The sequence below is a fragment of the Spermophilus citellus genome (genome assembly GCF_964194105.1).
Source record: "Spermophilus citellus genome assembly, chromosome: 15".
NCBI lineage: Eukaryota > Metazoa > Chordata > Mammalia > Rodentia > Sciuridae > Spermophilus > Spermophilus citellus.
Window position 1 is genome coordinate 65970944 of NC_138195.1, and position 15670 is coordinate 65986613.

At 34.7% G+C, this 15670-nt stretch overlaps 1 protein-coding gene across 1 annotated transcript in view; it reads left to right on the plus strand.

Moving 5' to 3' along the window:
* The window catches only part of CC2D2B (coiled-coil and C2 domain containing 2B), a gene marked incomplete at both ends in the record, with an annotated part of 107876 nt that overhangs the window by 48256 nt on the left and 43950 nt on the right, over window positions 1-15670 (plus strand). The window contains 7 exons of the mRNA XM_081268240.1: window positions 2866-3016; window positions 3939-4083; window positions 5991-6129; window positions 7157-7360; window positions 9106-9198; window positions 11341-11432; window positions 12475-12648. Of these exons, the coding sequence (XP_081124366.1) occupies window positions 2866-3016; window positions 3939-4083; window positions 5991-6129; window positions 7157-7360; window positions 9106-9198; window positions 11341-11432; window positions 12475-12648 (998 nt within the window). The remainder of the gene's footprint in view (window positions 1-2865; window positions 3017-3938; window positions 4084-5990; window positions 6130-7156; window positions 7361-9105; window positions 9199-11340; window positions 11433-12474; window positions 12649-15670) is intronic.

Here is a 15670-nt window from a genome sequence, read left to right on the forward strand (position 1 = left end):
CATCTCTCTTATGGCCTTTTATTTCATAAATACAAAATTATTTTATTTGTGGTTAATCCTGCTAAAATTCCTGCCAATCCTTGATATGCATTATTACTGTTCATTCACAAGTGAGTTGGAAGAAGGCTGTTTAAAATATAATAAGTTGCATATCTACTAAGAACATTGAGTGATTTCTATGCATTTCCCTATCCTTGATCTGATGGCTTCAGTATTTCTGTATTTTTTCTTCATATTTTAAATTTTGATCCCTTTAAGAATCAGGTGAAAAAACATACAGGAGACTCCTGATCCCTGATCAAAGACCACTTGTACTAAAATCAGAAGAAAATAGGATCATTTAAAAATTGGGAACAACTAATAGAGTTACACAATAAGTCCTTGTAGCTAATGTAGGGGTTAAATTTGAAGCTAGACCTAAAAGTATTTATTTATTTATTTGTTTTAAGAGGGAATAAAGATTTATTTGTGTGAAGGTAGAGTTTGGAGTGTGGAGAGAATTATAATTACTAATCTAATTTAAAATTATTTTTGTAATGCCTAGAATAATTTTGTTCTATCCCTGATGAGTGCTTTATTCATTATTTATTTACCCAAGTTTCTATCACCTGCAATATCCTTCTATTGAAGTTCCTACGTTAAAAATATGCTGAACAAGCCCAACACTGTGGTCCGTGCCTCTAATCCCAGCTACTCAGGAGACTGAGGCAGGAGGATCATAAATTTGAGGCTAGCCTTAGTAATTGAGTGAGACCTTGATCAAAATAAAGAATCCAAAGGGTTAGGAGTGTATATTGGTGGAAAAGAGCCTCTGGGTTCATTCCCAGTATCAAAAAACTATGTTGACCAGACTTCTTACCATTGCCATCAGTGGTGTTAAAGACTGTCTCTGGGAAACCTCACTGGGTAGATCTTTTGTTCACTTCAGTATATCTTATTTTTCACATAGACAGTAAGGGACAAGGTGATCAAACATTTATATTTCAAAGTACAAAAGGAGAAAGCATGAGTAAAATTTATGCAGAAGAACTATAGAGCAGAAGTTTGAACTTTTTGTAACCAAGACATTTTTATGAGGTGTACAGTTTTCTCCCTGAGGAAAGTGCAAATTTTTCTTTATTTCTTTGTTTTTAACTCATCAAAACAAAGTCCTGTCTACATTAACACAGGCTGGAGAAATAAGATATTTTTCCAAAGGGAAAAAAAAGAGGTTTTATTTGTTTGTTTTTGACTTCCTTTATCTTCTTAGAAGGTAGAATGTCTCCTGTAATTTTTTTTTTTTAGGGTTTCAGCTATCTTTGCAGTGAATTTCTAACAGAATATTTCTCTTGATATTTTTCTGAGTCAGAGATCAAGTGGTTCTATACCAAGACTGACTGGGCTCTCAGTTAAGAATAGGAGATTTTAAGGAGCTTGAGAAAGGTAACCAGTCTGCACTTTACCTTCCTTGCTTGCAATTCCTCTAGAACTTTTTTTCAAAATGGTCTAGAGAAGTGAATTAATTTGTCATGCCAGTTAATCGGTCATGGGAAAATGCTGATCACTAAGGGTTTCAGAGGTTCAGTCCATCATCAGCCAACTCCATAGCTCTGGACCTGAGATGACACAGAACATCATGGCCAAAGAGTGTGACAGAAGAAAGCCACTCAGTTAGTGACAGGCAGGAAGCACAAAGAGAAAGCACCAGGTGGAATTCCTTAGCCCTCTCCAAGGTCTGTCCTCCCACCTGTAGTCTTCAAACCTGGATTTGACAGTCCACTGAGAATGCATCTGCATACCCTAAGCAAATTGATGAGGCTGATGTATAAAATCAGAATACCAATTCAACATCTGAATATATTTATCTGTTTATTTTCTCTTTTTAATTAGTTAATTTACTGATTTACAATAAGAAATTTATTTCATAGACCTACGACTCCTACAAATGAAACTTTTTTGCATTAGGAATGCCTTTGTCAAAGGGACCAGTGTGTTGGCTTAAATTCATTCTCACCAGGAAGTAGCAACCACAAGAAATATTGATCTCTTTGTCTTCTTGACTAATCAGCTATCCTTTTGATTAGCTTCCTTCCTTATCTTTCAAGGGGCAGCCCCACCCCCACCCCCATCTTGGTTTTCTTCTTTTAGACCACTTATCACTGTTTCTCCAAGTACTGACAACACAGTCTAGGCCAAAAATAAGACTTTTCCATTGAAAATGAGTTAGGTTTCTAATGATGGCAGTGAGCTTATAGGAAACTCTATAGAAAGCACAGTGTATAGAATCACAAGACCTGAGTTTCCTGCCCAGTGTTCTCTGGGGCTGTCTGCTTAGTACCTCCTTTTTTCTTCTTGTAGAACTTTCCTTCCTCCCCAGCTCCCATAACTTCTTTTTGCTTGTGCTTGGATTTCATGAGCCAATAACTCTTACTTTTTCCTATGTAATTCAACCTAGATTTCAATCACAATAAAAACTAATATAGTTTTGTATGAGGTTTCCATTTTTTTATTTGTAATGTGAGAAGAATAGTATAAGAACTTTAAAAGTGCTATACAAAGGTAAGGCATTAGGGCATTATGTTATCTGTACACAAAAGTCAGGTTATTGGGGTATTATGTTATACGTATATTCTCAATACTATATTTGTAAGCCTCATATTCTGCTCATTTTCTATGAAACCAGCAAAAGGCATTACACTTCTAAGATCACATGATTATCTACTTTCCTTTTAATCCTGTGAATGAAATCTTATTGAACAATAGCTGATTTTTAGTCTAGTATTTTTAAAAATGATATAAATATATTATTGATGATCCTTGTATTTTTTTCTTTCACTTTTCTGTTTTGTATTTTCAGTGAGTTACCAACCATTTCTCTTTATTTAGGTTTATGAAAAAAGTAAAAGGACAAGCTTACTGGCAAAACTGTACTTACCTTTACCTAACAACACCGAAGTGAAAGGCAAAAGTGTTCTGGAATATATAGAATTTAGTTCTGATAAGCTGGTAATTCCCGTGGATGAAGAAGTAGGAAGTAGTGAGTTTATTAAATATGTTTCTTATCCCCCAGTTTTGTGCATAAGTAACAAATCCTAAATGATCCTAAGGGACTCCAGAATATGTGAATTAGTCTTCAAACTGTGTAGAGGATGGAGAAAGAAAAGAGGGTAGGAAGAAAGGAGGGAAGAATTGAGAAAAGGACAAAAGAAAGAAGGGATGTTTCTGTCCAATTATTTTTGCACCAATTTTACTCTTTGTCTGCAAGTATATGTAAGTTAGCAAATCTCTGAGAACATTCTTTCCTTCTTCCCAAGATTTCTTTCTTTCCACCCTAGGGATTTTTTAACCACTTGTGCCCATCTGGTGGAAAGAAAGGAGCTATGAGCAAATGAACAAGGAAGAGAAACAAGAAAATAAATAGTAAAAGAGCCTGGAAAGGACAGAGGATGAGGAAGAATGTAGTCTGCCTGGAGTACACATGAAGCAGAAAAACAGGGAGAGAGAGACTGAGGACTCAAAAAATTTAGGGAACACTAGGAACTTAGCACAAGTTTCCAAGTATGTTAAACTTTGTGGAGATGGAGAAAGAAAAAGTTGAAAGACAGAAGACTCAGGAATGTAGAGAAAGCTGGAGAAAGAGTAGCTCACATGCCCCTTTTCTGCTGCCAATGGTCCTTTCTTGCTGGAAGCCATTCCAAGAAAGAATGGTTATTAAATTTCCAGGCATAAGAAAAGGAAATCAGAAATGCTCATCCCTGTGTATTCAGCTCAATATTTCCCTCTATTTTTTGTAGTCTGCCTGAAGCTGTTTCCCTTGAGGTACTTTAGAGAGGAAATGAGGGGGGTGCAGAGATAAGGGGGTCAGCATAAAACTTTGTGTTCCTAGAGGAAATGAGGAAATGTGTTCTTACTGTACATGTTGTAAAAAAATCATGTTTTTAATGCCTTTTATAAAACAGATGTGCCTTTCCTTCTTGAGGGAAATGAAACTGAAGAACTTTGTCTTTTGACATCAGGAAAACTTAGCTATTCTCTATCATGGGCCTTAGATGAAAATGGTATTCCTCTAACACCTATGTCAAAGTCAAGATCTGCATACTGTAGGTAAAACATGTTGTCGGCATCCTCCTCCTCGTCCTCTTCCTCTTCCTCTGCCTCCTTCTTTTCCTTCTTTTTTTTTTTTTGTGTGTGTGTGGGTAATGAACTTTTATATTTCAAAAAGAATGCCAAGTCTCAGCAAGGTATCATACAAAAGGTATGTGTAAAAAAAGCGAAAACCCAAGCAGCAGTAGAAGCAGTTTACTTTATTTGGATATAGATTTATTCCTTTATTTAAATCACTCTACTAAGTCATTAAGTGCATTTGTAAGTAAGAGAATGTATTAATGCTTAGGATGTTAGCCACATGGATAATGAGAAATGCATTTCCATAGCTCTTCATTTGTAGGCAGCCAAGACACCCCAGAATTTTATTTCTGGAGCTTTTAAATCTCCTAATCATTCTGGATTAACAAAGAATCATTTATGCATTATCACTTTGCTGGAAGGAAAATCCTAGAAATTTTATTCGTGTTCCAAGAAATACACATGCCCCTTGTGTATTTCTAGCTCTCCATATGCAAAGTGAACATCTTAAATCCTTCAATTGGTCTTGAGCCAAGATACTGTGTTACTCACTTGGTGTCTGATTGGACAGGGATTTTGCCACAGTCCACAGCTGAACACATACTTATAGAAAGCATCTGAGGGAGTCTTTGTAATCCAACCCTGAGGTTTTTACTACTAATATTGTTCTTCCCTGAGACAAATCATGGGATTATATTGAGATCCAATAATAACTTCTTTTCTTTAAGAGAATATAATGGGTATTCTATTCTAATACAGTTAAGCTTTGCCTCTGGCCCTATTTTCTAGGGTATCTGGGCCAAGATCATTCTTAGAGAAGCTAATTTTGTTACATGATTTCAGGTCCAAAAGATTTCTTATGACAAACATCAAAATAATTCAACCATGAGGGAAGAAACATGAAGTAAAGGAAAGGGAGACCACTTGAACTTCACCTATGTAATTGGCTTACATCCTACCATACCAGACATTGTCTGTATTAATAAATCTTTCAGAAGACTCTTCACAGAAACACAGAAATATGAACCGATATTGATGAAAAGAAGACAATATAAAATTTGTGTTTATGTTTGGCCTGAAGCATTATTGAATATGTGTCAGAACTGTGTTTATGGAATCCAAATTTATAGTTGAGAAATTATGAATCAAGTTCTTTACAGAAGGGATCTTGAAAATCCAAATTCTTCTGCTTATACATAATGAAACAGATCATCTGTGAAGAGATTAACTGAATAATCAATGGCTGTAAAGAAATCTTTAGGGTTGAATTCCTTTTATACTTAGCCTATGGCTAAAATCAATTATGAATATATTATGAATCTAGCCTCAATATTTGAAGATAATCTCATATGATCAAAGATCCTCCCTTAGACCATAGTGCCCACATTAATTGCATTGTTCTCTGTTATATTTCAATTACAACAATATAGCCTAAGAGTTGTTTTTTTTTTAATATTGTGTACTTCCTTAATTTTGCTTAAGCAATTATTTGAATTAAATTTTAATACTGTGCATCCTATGAAAAGATAATATTTAATAATTTTATTATGCTTAGGGTTTATAGAATACAGCCAATAAATACCATTCATTTAAGCATCTAATATATTTTAGCTATTCCACAGAGTGAATGACAAAGATGAATTTTTATAGAACTTTAAGAATCTTGTTGTCTCTTAATGGAGAGTAGACATTTAATAAAAAGCTATCATGAAGTAAAAATGGGAGAAAAGTTAGGAGAGATACATATCTAATCCTTCCATTTTATCCTTAAATGCAAATATGGATAGATTTTAGATTTAAATACCCAGAATAGGTAAGTGTTAGCCTGTATAATGATGTATAACTTGCATATTATGTGCAAATTCACAAAGTATTTTCTCTGTTAGTGTGTTAAAGAATGTAGATGCAAGAAGCATTCCTGGAATTCCCTGGCTAGTCAATGCACAGAAACTTTTTGAATGGGCAAATGAAGTCAGAATTGATCCAAATAATCCAGAATATTCTGATTTAGTGGAATTTATGACAGTAAGTTATAGAAAATAACAATACTATAATTATACTCTATTTCCTAAGCTCTACTGCCTTGTACTTTCCCATAGTTGGCTGTATATTTTTCTAGGAACTAGGGATCATATGACAGTAAATTTGAGGACAGTTTTCAGCCATTTTACTGTATTGTTAAGGTAATTAGAAATTTAGCAACTAAATAATTATTACTTTAGGCCTGATGGATTTTATTCTGCCTCTACTTTCAGCCCACAGCACATTTAGCAAGCCAACCTTCAGACTAACATCCATGGTACATCTGTTATGTGCCAACCATATTATTAGACACTAAAAATATCAAGATGACTTCCCTCAAACTCCATTATCTGATCACTTTGATTTGTCCTTATAGTCAACTGAACTGCTCTGTGTACCTACATGAGCTTTCTTTATACCTATATTCATGCCATTGCATGAAGTGGGCATTCATAGTAGCTGTCTTACCCACCCTGTAAGTCTAATTTGCATTAGACCTGTATTCTTTTTTTTCTTGCCTTCCTGCAGCCTTTCTTTTGACTCTTCTGCCCTTTATTCATTCGTGAATTACATGTTTCCGGGGGGAACCACAGCTAATAAATCTTTGTCTCTCTGATGGCAACTAGTCATGCATTTGTATTTGCGTATGTTGAATATAGCAACTCCATTAATTAGATTATTGCAACTAAGTTTTTCTAGATCAGAGCTTCCCATCTGATGGGCAGAATTGGCTACAGGTGGACAGAAATATTGATTCTTCCTCAACTTTTAGGGCAGCCAGCTAGAAGCACTCTCATCTTTTCATTCTGTGTGCAATATGAATTTTTTCATTTTTTGTGTGAGAAAAGGTTGGGAAGCTGGAGTCTGTATTTTTCTGGTCTTATACACAGATTTACTTGCTCCATCCCTACATATTTTGTGAATCTTAACTCTCACAGTTGAGGTGGAAGGGGAAATAGTGTTTTGAAATAATCTCAAATTTTAAAAAATAATATTTTAAGAAAAGATTTTACATTTTTGTGTCTTACAGTATATGAGATATAAGGGACAGGATATTTCAAAGTATTTCCGTCTTGAACAGTTACAAGATGAATTTAACTTTGTTTCTGAAGAGGAAATGAAAAAGAGTAAACGTTTCCAGCTTTTGCAACTTAGAAATGCTGGTCAATTAGATGTTTTCATTTTGCAGCAAATGCCTCTCTATGATTCAGAGATTCCAGATTTAGTCTTCCAGGTACTTGGTTTTTATTTGAATATGATTTATTATATGAGAAAGTTAATATTTTTTAAACCCATCTTAATTTCTTTGTTAGTATTTTTTTGGGAGGAGTTGGTACCAGGGATTGAACTCTGGGGCACTCAACCACTTAGCCACATACCCAGCCACATTTTGTATTTTATTTAGAGACAGGGTCTCACTGAATTGCTTAGGGCCTTGTTTTTGCTGAGACTGACTTTGAACTCTCAATCCTCCTGCCTCAGCCTCCCAAACCACTGGGATTATAGGCGTGTGCCACTGTGCCCGGCATTGCTAGTATTTCTTAACTAATAATCTGTAGATAGAGTTTTCTCCCTTCTCTTTATGCATCTCCTAAAATCCAAAAAGTTTTCAGCTTGCTTTTTAGCTTAGTGTTCTTGAGACAATCTATTTAACAGCCAAAATCCTTTTTGTGTATTCTAAATTTATGTAACTTTTATTTTTGTTATCATAAAATGCTTTACCAATTTAATAACAGCTTTGGGGGGACTGAGGAGGGAATATAACTATAGTTAAGTTATACGTTTATTATAAGGCACATCTCAATTTCAGAATCTTTAAGATGTATGCATGTGTGTGTGTGTGTGTGTGTATATATATATATATATATATACACACACATATATGTATATATAAATATATATATTTATAATTTCTGTGTCCTCTGTGTGTGTGTATATATATATCTTATTTGACAGTGTGCTACAACTGGCTGACTCCACCTGGTGAGAGCCTATCATGTATACCTATTCCCAACTCTATTTTAGTGATTTCATATTGTTTCTTTAAATCTGTTCATGGCAGAGTTTTTATGCTATAAATCAACAAATGCTATAAATTGGAGCTTCTCCTCCCAGTTAGAAAAAATTTGTTCTTAAACATTTATCAACATAACACTAGTCTTATAATAGATGAATTATAAGAGATGTTTCCTATAAAAATAACCAATTGTATTGTAACCCTAGCACCTGCTCTTGCTAAGAGGTAGTTCATGAAGAAAGGAATTACTTTTCCATCTCTGAATAAAATGCCTGTGCAGAAGCATTACCACTGCAGGGTGATGTCAGCAAAATTAAATAAGATACCAGATTCTGATGTCCACTCAGCCACTTAGAGGACACAGAAACAAAATCATACAGGGCTGGGCTGGGGATGTGGCTCAAGCGGTGGCACGCTCGCCTGGCATGCATGCAGCCCGGGTTCGATCCTCAGCACCGCATACAAACAAATATGTTGTGTCCGCCAAAAAATAAAAAATAAATATTAAAATTCTCTCTCTCTCCCCCCCCCCTCTATCTTTTAAAAAAAATCATACAGGGCTCATTACATTTAAAATTCAAGTTACACCAGGCATGGTGGCACCTATGATCCCAGCTATGTGGGAAGCCAAGACAGGAAGGTCTCAAGTTGAAGGCCAGCATGGACAACTTAGCAAGACCCTGATTCAAAATATAGAATAAAAAGTGCTAGGGATGTAGCTCAGCAGTAGAGCACCCCAATAACCAGTACCACATACAAAAGATGACCTCATCCCAGAAACAATTATAGTATATAGTCCTAAACTAAAAAGCCGATTCTCAGCGAAAGAATTGTAATGTTTTCTCCCGTCAGTGCTATAATGTGGCCACTTTCCTCCTACATGTGAACAGAACTGGATAGCAATATTTTATTGTAGCAGGTCATATATGAAGCCTGTGAAACTAACTTAATTCTGTTTATAGGAATATGAAAGTCAGGAAGAGAAGGATATGTCCATTTTAGATGTGAATTCTATTACTGCCCAAAGGATCACTTCTGTCAATTTTCTGAAAAAGGTAACAAAAACAACACAATATTATCAGTATTTTTGCATTTGTTTTTGTGAAAACTGGTGTTCTGTACACATGGTATTATATACACTTCCCTGAGAGCCAGATGTACAAATCCACTTATCGTCCCCTCTTTCTAATCACAGTTCCTTTTTGGAGCTAGGTTACTTCCTGTCCAGTGAACTCATTGTTAAAACACATCCCAATCTTGAATAGGAATATTATAGACATCCCAAAGTTCATTTGGAGCACCCCACATCACCAGAAGGCGTATTTTATCACAGTTATATCAAAAACTTGGTTGTGCTTTAATAATAAGTCTGCTGTTCTGACAAATATGAGAGATATGAAAGAACTCATCCTTCTTATCCCTTTTCTCTAATACATATATTAATATTTAATGTATATAATATATATAGTTTAACATATATTAACAGATATATACATATATCTTTTAATGTTTGGAGAAGTCCAGGAGGGAGGGAAGCAGAGGGCAGAAGATGGGCAAGAGAGTAAGAGAACAAGTAATGCATACAGGAATCTTGGGAAGGAATTTTATTGAATTTCAGTCCCTGTGAAGACTTCTTTGCTATCTGAGGATGGTTAAAGCTATATGTTTGGTAGGTTACTATAATTACAGATACTTTAGATTTGACACTGGAGGCCTATTATGGCCATAGATACTTAATTCCTTCCTTTGCTCTAGGGTTCTTTAAGTCTTTATTGTGTGACTCTATAAATTTTGTGTCGTTCTATTGAAGGAACTCATAAGACCCCGAGTTGTGTGCACTTTACTTCTTGTTGCTTTACTAGGATCAGTGAGGACAAGGCCAGGATTATAGCAGTAAAGAATGAATGGAGTCCCAGCAATCTCGAGGATTATTAGATAGATTTTTGCTGAAATGTTTGCATCTAAGAGGCTAGTGCATCTTCTCAATCTGTCCCTTTCCTTCATTTATTCAGTGAATATTTATTGAGTATCTACTATAACCTCTGACCTCTTGGAGTTTGTTTTCTGGTGGGAAAAGTCATATATAAACAATATATTATTAGTCTCTCATCAAGTAAAACATTAGGAAATGAGGAAATAAGGACAAGAGTTCTGTGTGTATGTGTGGGTGGGGTGGGTGGGGGTATGCAATGTAAGGTGATTACAGAATCCTTTGATAAGGAAATATTTCAACAGTGAACCTTGTACTTGTTTAAACCTGAAAGTGGCCAGGGAGTTTTCTGGGAAAGAATATTCCAGGCTAATGGAACCACATGTGAAAATTCTGGGGGTAAAGCATACTTGGCCTCTGAGAAAAACAGCAAGGAACCCCATCTGCAGGATGCTAATAGAGAAAGGAAGAGAGTGAGCAGCCTTTGGTCCAGTGGGGTCTGGTTCATCTTCAAGGGAAACAATTTGTTGCCCATGTGGCAGGATAATTTTATGCTTTTTTCCCCATTCTTCTACCACTTCTGCCTCATTTGATCAGGTAATTAGGCTCTAGGTTACATGTCCCTGGAATGATTTGTAGCAGGACAGAAAGTAGAAAATTGCAACCAGAAGCTGTACTCACTGGTTTCATATCTGTAAACCTAAACCCATTATTAAGGATAGAACTAAAAAAAAAAAAAAAAAAAAAAAAAAGGATAGAACTAAAGGAAAAAGGGAGGGGTTTCCTCAGACTTAATAGGGAAATGGCTCTGTTCGGGCATTGACTTTCTAGCCAAGCAAATGGAATGAGAGTATAAGATTGACAAAGAAAATACAGAAATGTGACCAGATGTCCTTGAGTTTGTAGATTAAGACTCATGTGCTAGTGACATATAGAAATGAGCTCACAGGGCAGTCATCTTCTCTGGTGAAGAGTAGTTCTGGCTATGTATTCTTTGAGTTAGATGGGAAAAAATGAGCAAGGAATTTAGGATGAGATGTGATGGACACAGAAGGGAAAAATGAAAAAAAGTGAATTTGCTTTAGTGTGACAGCGTATGTTGGGGATGATTTTAATAATGGTAGCAAACAGAACCATATTTTCACTCATCTAAACTTCCTATTTGTTGCTAGCAAAAATTAGGAGTAAAATATACCAGAAATATTATAAATACCTAACCTTAAAATATAAATAATGCATTTCTTTAAATTTTAAAAAAAAATTTTAGGTGAGAAGATCAATAATGAAAAGAATCATCAAAATTAGAAAATATAGCTTGCCAGATATTGTGGCTGATTATGAAGAAATTGTATCTGCAAGGTACTACTAAAATTATTAAGTATGAAATATAAACCTGTGCGCTAATACCTTCCAACTCCTCTAAGTTCTCTACTTTTTATATTAATAAAGTCACATATCAAAAGATGACGTTTCAGATCATAAAGCAAGAGGCAGAGATTTTAAAGTATATTTGGTCACTTTACAGTTGCATTTTAGAATATCTACATGACATGTTTGTAATGGTATAGAACTTTAGGGAAATTTGTCACCTTCTCCTTATTGATAGTTTTTAGGATATGAAAGGAACGCCTTTGTCTTAAGTCCTAAGATTTTCTTATTTTGAGACTGCTACTGGGCTACCCATTGCTGGTAGCCTGTAATTTCCCCCATCCGAAAATCTGAAAATCCTCAGCAGTGTAAAGGCACTGAGACCCGAAGCAATTGGGGTGGCCTTTGCTATAGCAACTCATTTTTCGTGTTGTCCATTTGTTAAAGTTAAGAGCAGGAACAGGGAGGAAGCAAACCTCCCTGGGGCCATGTGCAAAGTCTTGGTATTACCAACAAAGTTTTAATTTCTTTAAGATGCTGAAATCTATTGAATTTTATTTTTCAGTCCTTGGGGAAAAATGAGTGTGACTCTAGAACTATAATTCATGGATCTATGTTGGCAGGGCTGTCCGTTTATATAACTAACTCATTTCAAAGGCTTGGAAATTTTTGAATATTCAGTCACTTTCGAGAAAATGCTTCCTAAAAAATTGAATCATCTTCTGAAAGTTTATCATGCTTTAAGTCTTTATTTCTCAATGTCTTTGCCTCTTTTTGGACCATGTTCCCGAAAGGCATGGAGCAATCACATTTTCTCTCCAACAAGAGGGAACAAAGCATCTCTTCCTTTTTATGCTCAGAAAAATAAGATTTCTTCCTGGGGTTTAAAACAACTTTATCCCCCCTCCATAATGGGGAGAGTGTGGTTCAGAATAATGGCCTTATTTTCAATTAATCAAAAAAAAATCCAAGTAACCTTTTCAACTATATTATTTTGTGTATGTGAGGCTAATCATTTTTTTTTAATCTTTAGCCAGTTGACATATGCAATTTGTAAGTTTCTTGAACCACGAAGAAGGTTAAAACCTTGGAGGAAAGAAAGGAAAAAAGTCACAGCACAGAATATCTCTGATGGAGATATTAAGATTCTCATCCGAATACTGAGGGCATATAATATTCCCACCAGGAAAACTGCAGTTAGTAGTAGGTAAGGCAGTATGCTCCAATTTATAGAACTGCAAAAAAATCAGTTTTAAATGTAATAAATTTCCTTGCTTTCTTATTTGTGAAACTTTTGCACTTTGTTACTACTCCATATACATAAAATAAATGAAACTTAATATGTTCATTTAGATAATCAAACTGTTTCAGTTTTCAGAAGTTTGAGACTCCTGAAGTAAATTTAGATAATCAAACTAGTTTAGATAATCAAACTATTTCAGTTTTCAGAAGTTTGAGACTCCTGAAGTAAATTTAACATGTATATTTTGGGGGTATTTGCACCATGCTCACTTTCCCATGCTATATAAAAAAAAAATTCCTTTGGTCTCTATTCCCTGTTGTGAAACTTCTAGAGCTTCTACTGCCAACACTATTCCATGCCATTGTCACTTCTCAGTGTTGGAAGCAGAAAGTTGAAGAGAGTAGGTGGGATACAAATTTCGTTTTATGAAATGTGTCAGAAAAGCTAAGGAGCAAATGTGGAATGCTTTATGAAATCAGAATTGCCACAGTTGTACCATTCTATTTTGGGCTTAGTGAAAGTAGGATTTTACTCATTTCTTTTTTTTTTTTTTAACCTTTTGAACAGGGCTTGTTGGCATACCCCGTTTTTTTTTTTTCTGCATTTTAAAAAAATTTATTTCTTACATACAAGACAATAGTGGACTGCATTACATTCACAATTATCCATTCACAGCACAATTTTTCGTAACTCTGTATATAGAGTACGTTCACGCCAAATTATGCCATTATACATGAGCTCTTTTTTTTTTGCATTACAATTCTTTTTAAAATTTTTTTTTAGTTATACATGGACACAATATCTTTATTTTGTTTATTTTTATGTGGCTATGTGGCGCTGAGGATCGAACTCAGGGTCTCTCAAGTGCAAGGCGAGTGCTCTACCACTGAGCCACAACCCCAGCCCCTACAATTCTTAATATACCTTTATACCACAATTTATCCATAGGATTTTACTCATTCTTCAGTATACAGTCACTGGGTTTATCTACTTCTTGCAGAGGATATGCAAAGTCAGAATGTACTTCATAGTGAATAGTCAAAGTATCATAAACATTAAGTGCTCATGTATATTTAGTGTATTCTGGATATTTAGTGTCTCCTATATTTAGTGTCTTTTATGATTGATATATTATGAATATTTAGTACCCAAGTGCCTCAAAAATATTAGGTGTCCCTGTCTATGTTTAATATGATATACTCCGCTTGCTTATTTTATTCTTACTATAACTCATGAATTTAACCTATGAAAAACAAATATCCAGGTGCAGTGGCACATGCTTGTAATTGGGAGGCTGAGGCAAGAGGATCACAAGTTCAACAACTTAGGAAGCCCTTAAGCAACTAGTGAGATTTTATCTCAAAAAATAAATAAATAAAATGGATTGGGGATATAACTCAGTGACAAAGCACCCCTGGATTTAATCCCCAGTACCAAAAAATAAGAACAAAAAACAAAAAAAAAATCCTCACACTAATCTATATTTAAAATATCCTAAAGTTTTTCCCAATGTTTTATGAACTACAATCTTATTTATTAATGGAATTCAATGTTCTCAAAACAAATGTACATTTCCAAGGTTGTTTTGTAAAATAAGGACATATAAAATCACCACTATTTTCTAAAATAATTTTGTTGAAGAAAATGGTAACACCAAATAAATAGAAAAAAATATATTCTCAAAATATGACTTGTTTATTTTTCTCCTTTTATTGAATACCAGAGAAAATTTTGTCATAGGCTGGATCCAACTTTTAGTTGAGCCTTTGGGAGCTGCTTTGCCTGAGTACTAATCATCTCTAACCACTGACTTACACTATGATTAAAAAATGTAAGATCCAAGCCAGGGGGAAAATTACCCAGTCCTACCAAACCTAATATTAAAACTAATTAAGTTGATCTGGTGTCTGTTTTGGTGTCAATACCACGCCATTTTTGTTACTATAGCTCTATAGTATAATTTAAGGTTGGGTGTTGTGATGCCTCCTGCTTCACTTTTCTTGCTAAGGATTGCTTTGACTATTTTGGGTCTCTTATTTTTCCAAATGAATTTCATTATTGCCTTTTCTAGTTCTGTGAAGAATGTCATTGGGATTTTAATAGGAATTTCATTAAATCTGTATGGTAGTATGGTCATTTTAACAATATTAGTTCTGCCTCTCCAGGAGTATAGAGATCTTTCCATCTTCTAAGGTCTTCTTTAATTTTTTTCTCTAGTATTCTGCAGTTTTCATTGTACAGGTCTTTCATCTCTTTTGTTAGATCGATTCCCAAGTAGTTTTTTTTTTTTTTGAGGCTATTGTTAATGGAGTAGTTTTCCTAATTTCTCTTTCTGTAGAGTCAACACATTTGATATATGTGTTGATTTTATAACCTCCTACTTTGCTGAATTCATTGATGAGTTCTAGAAGTTTTCTAGTGGAGTTTTTTGAATCTTCTAAATATAGAATAATGTCAGCAAATAGTGATTGAGTTCTTCTCCTATTTGTATCTCTTTAATTTCTTTCCTCCTGTCTAATTGCTCTGGCTAGAGTTTCAAAGATGATGTTGAATAGAAGTGGTGAAAGAGGGCATCCTTGTCTTATTCCAGATTTTTAAAAGGAATGCTTCCAATTTTTCTCCATTTGGAATGATATTGACCTTGAATTTAGCATTATAGCTTTTATGATGTTGAGGTATGTTCCTACTATCCCTAGTTTTTCTAGTGTTTTGAACATGAAGGGGTGCTGTATTTTGTCAGATGCTTTTTCTGCATCTATTGAAATTATCATGTGATTCTTGGTTTTAAGTCTGTAGATGTGATGAATTACGCTTATTGATTTCTGTATGTTGAACCAACTTTGCATCCCTGGGATGAACCCTACTTGATTGTGGTGCACTATCTTTTTAATATATTTTTGCATGCAATTTGCCAGAATTTTATTGAGACTTTTTGCATCTATGTTCATAAGGGATATTGGTCTGAAGTTTTATTTCTTTGATGTGT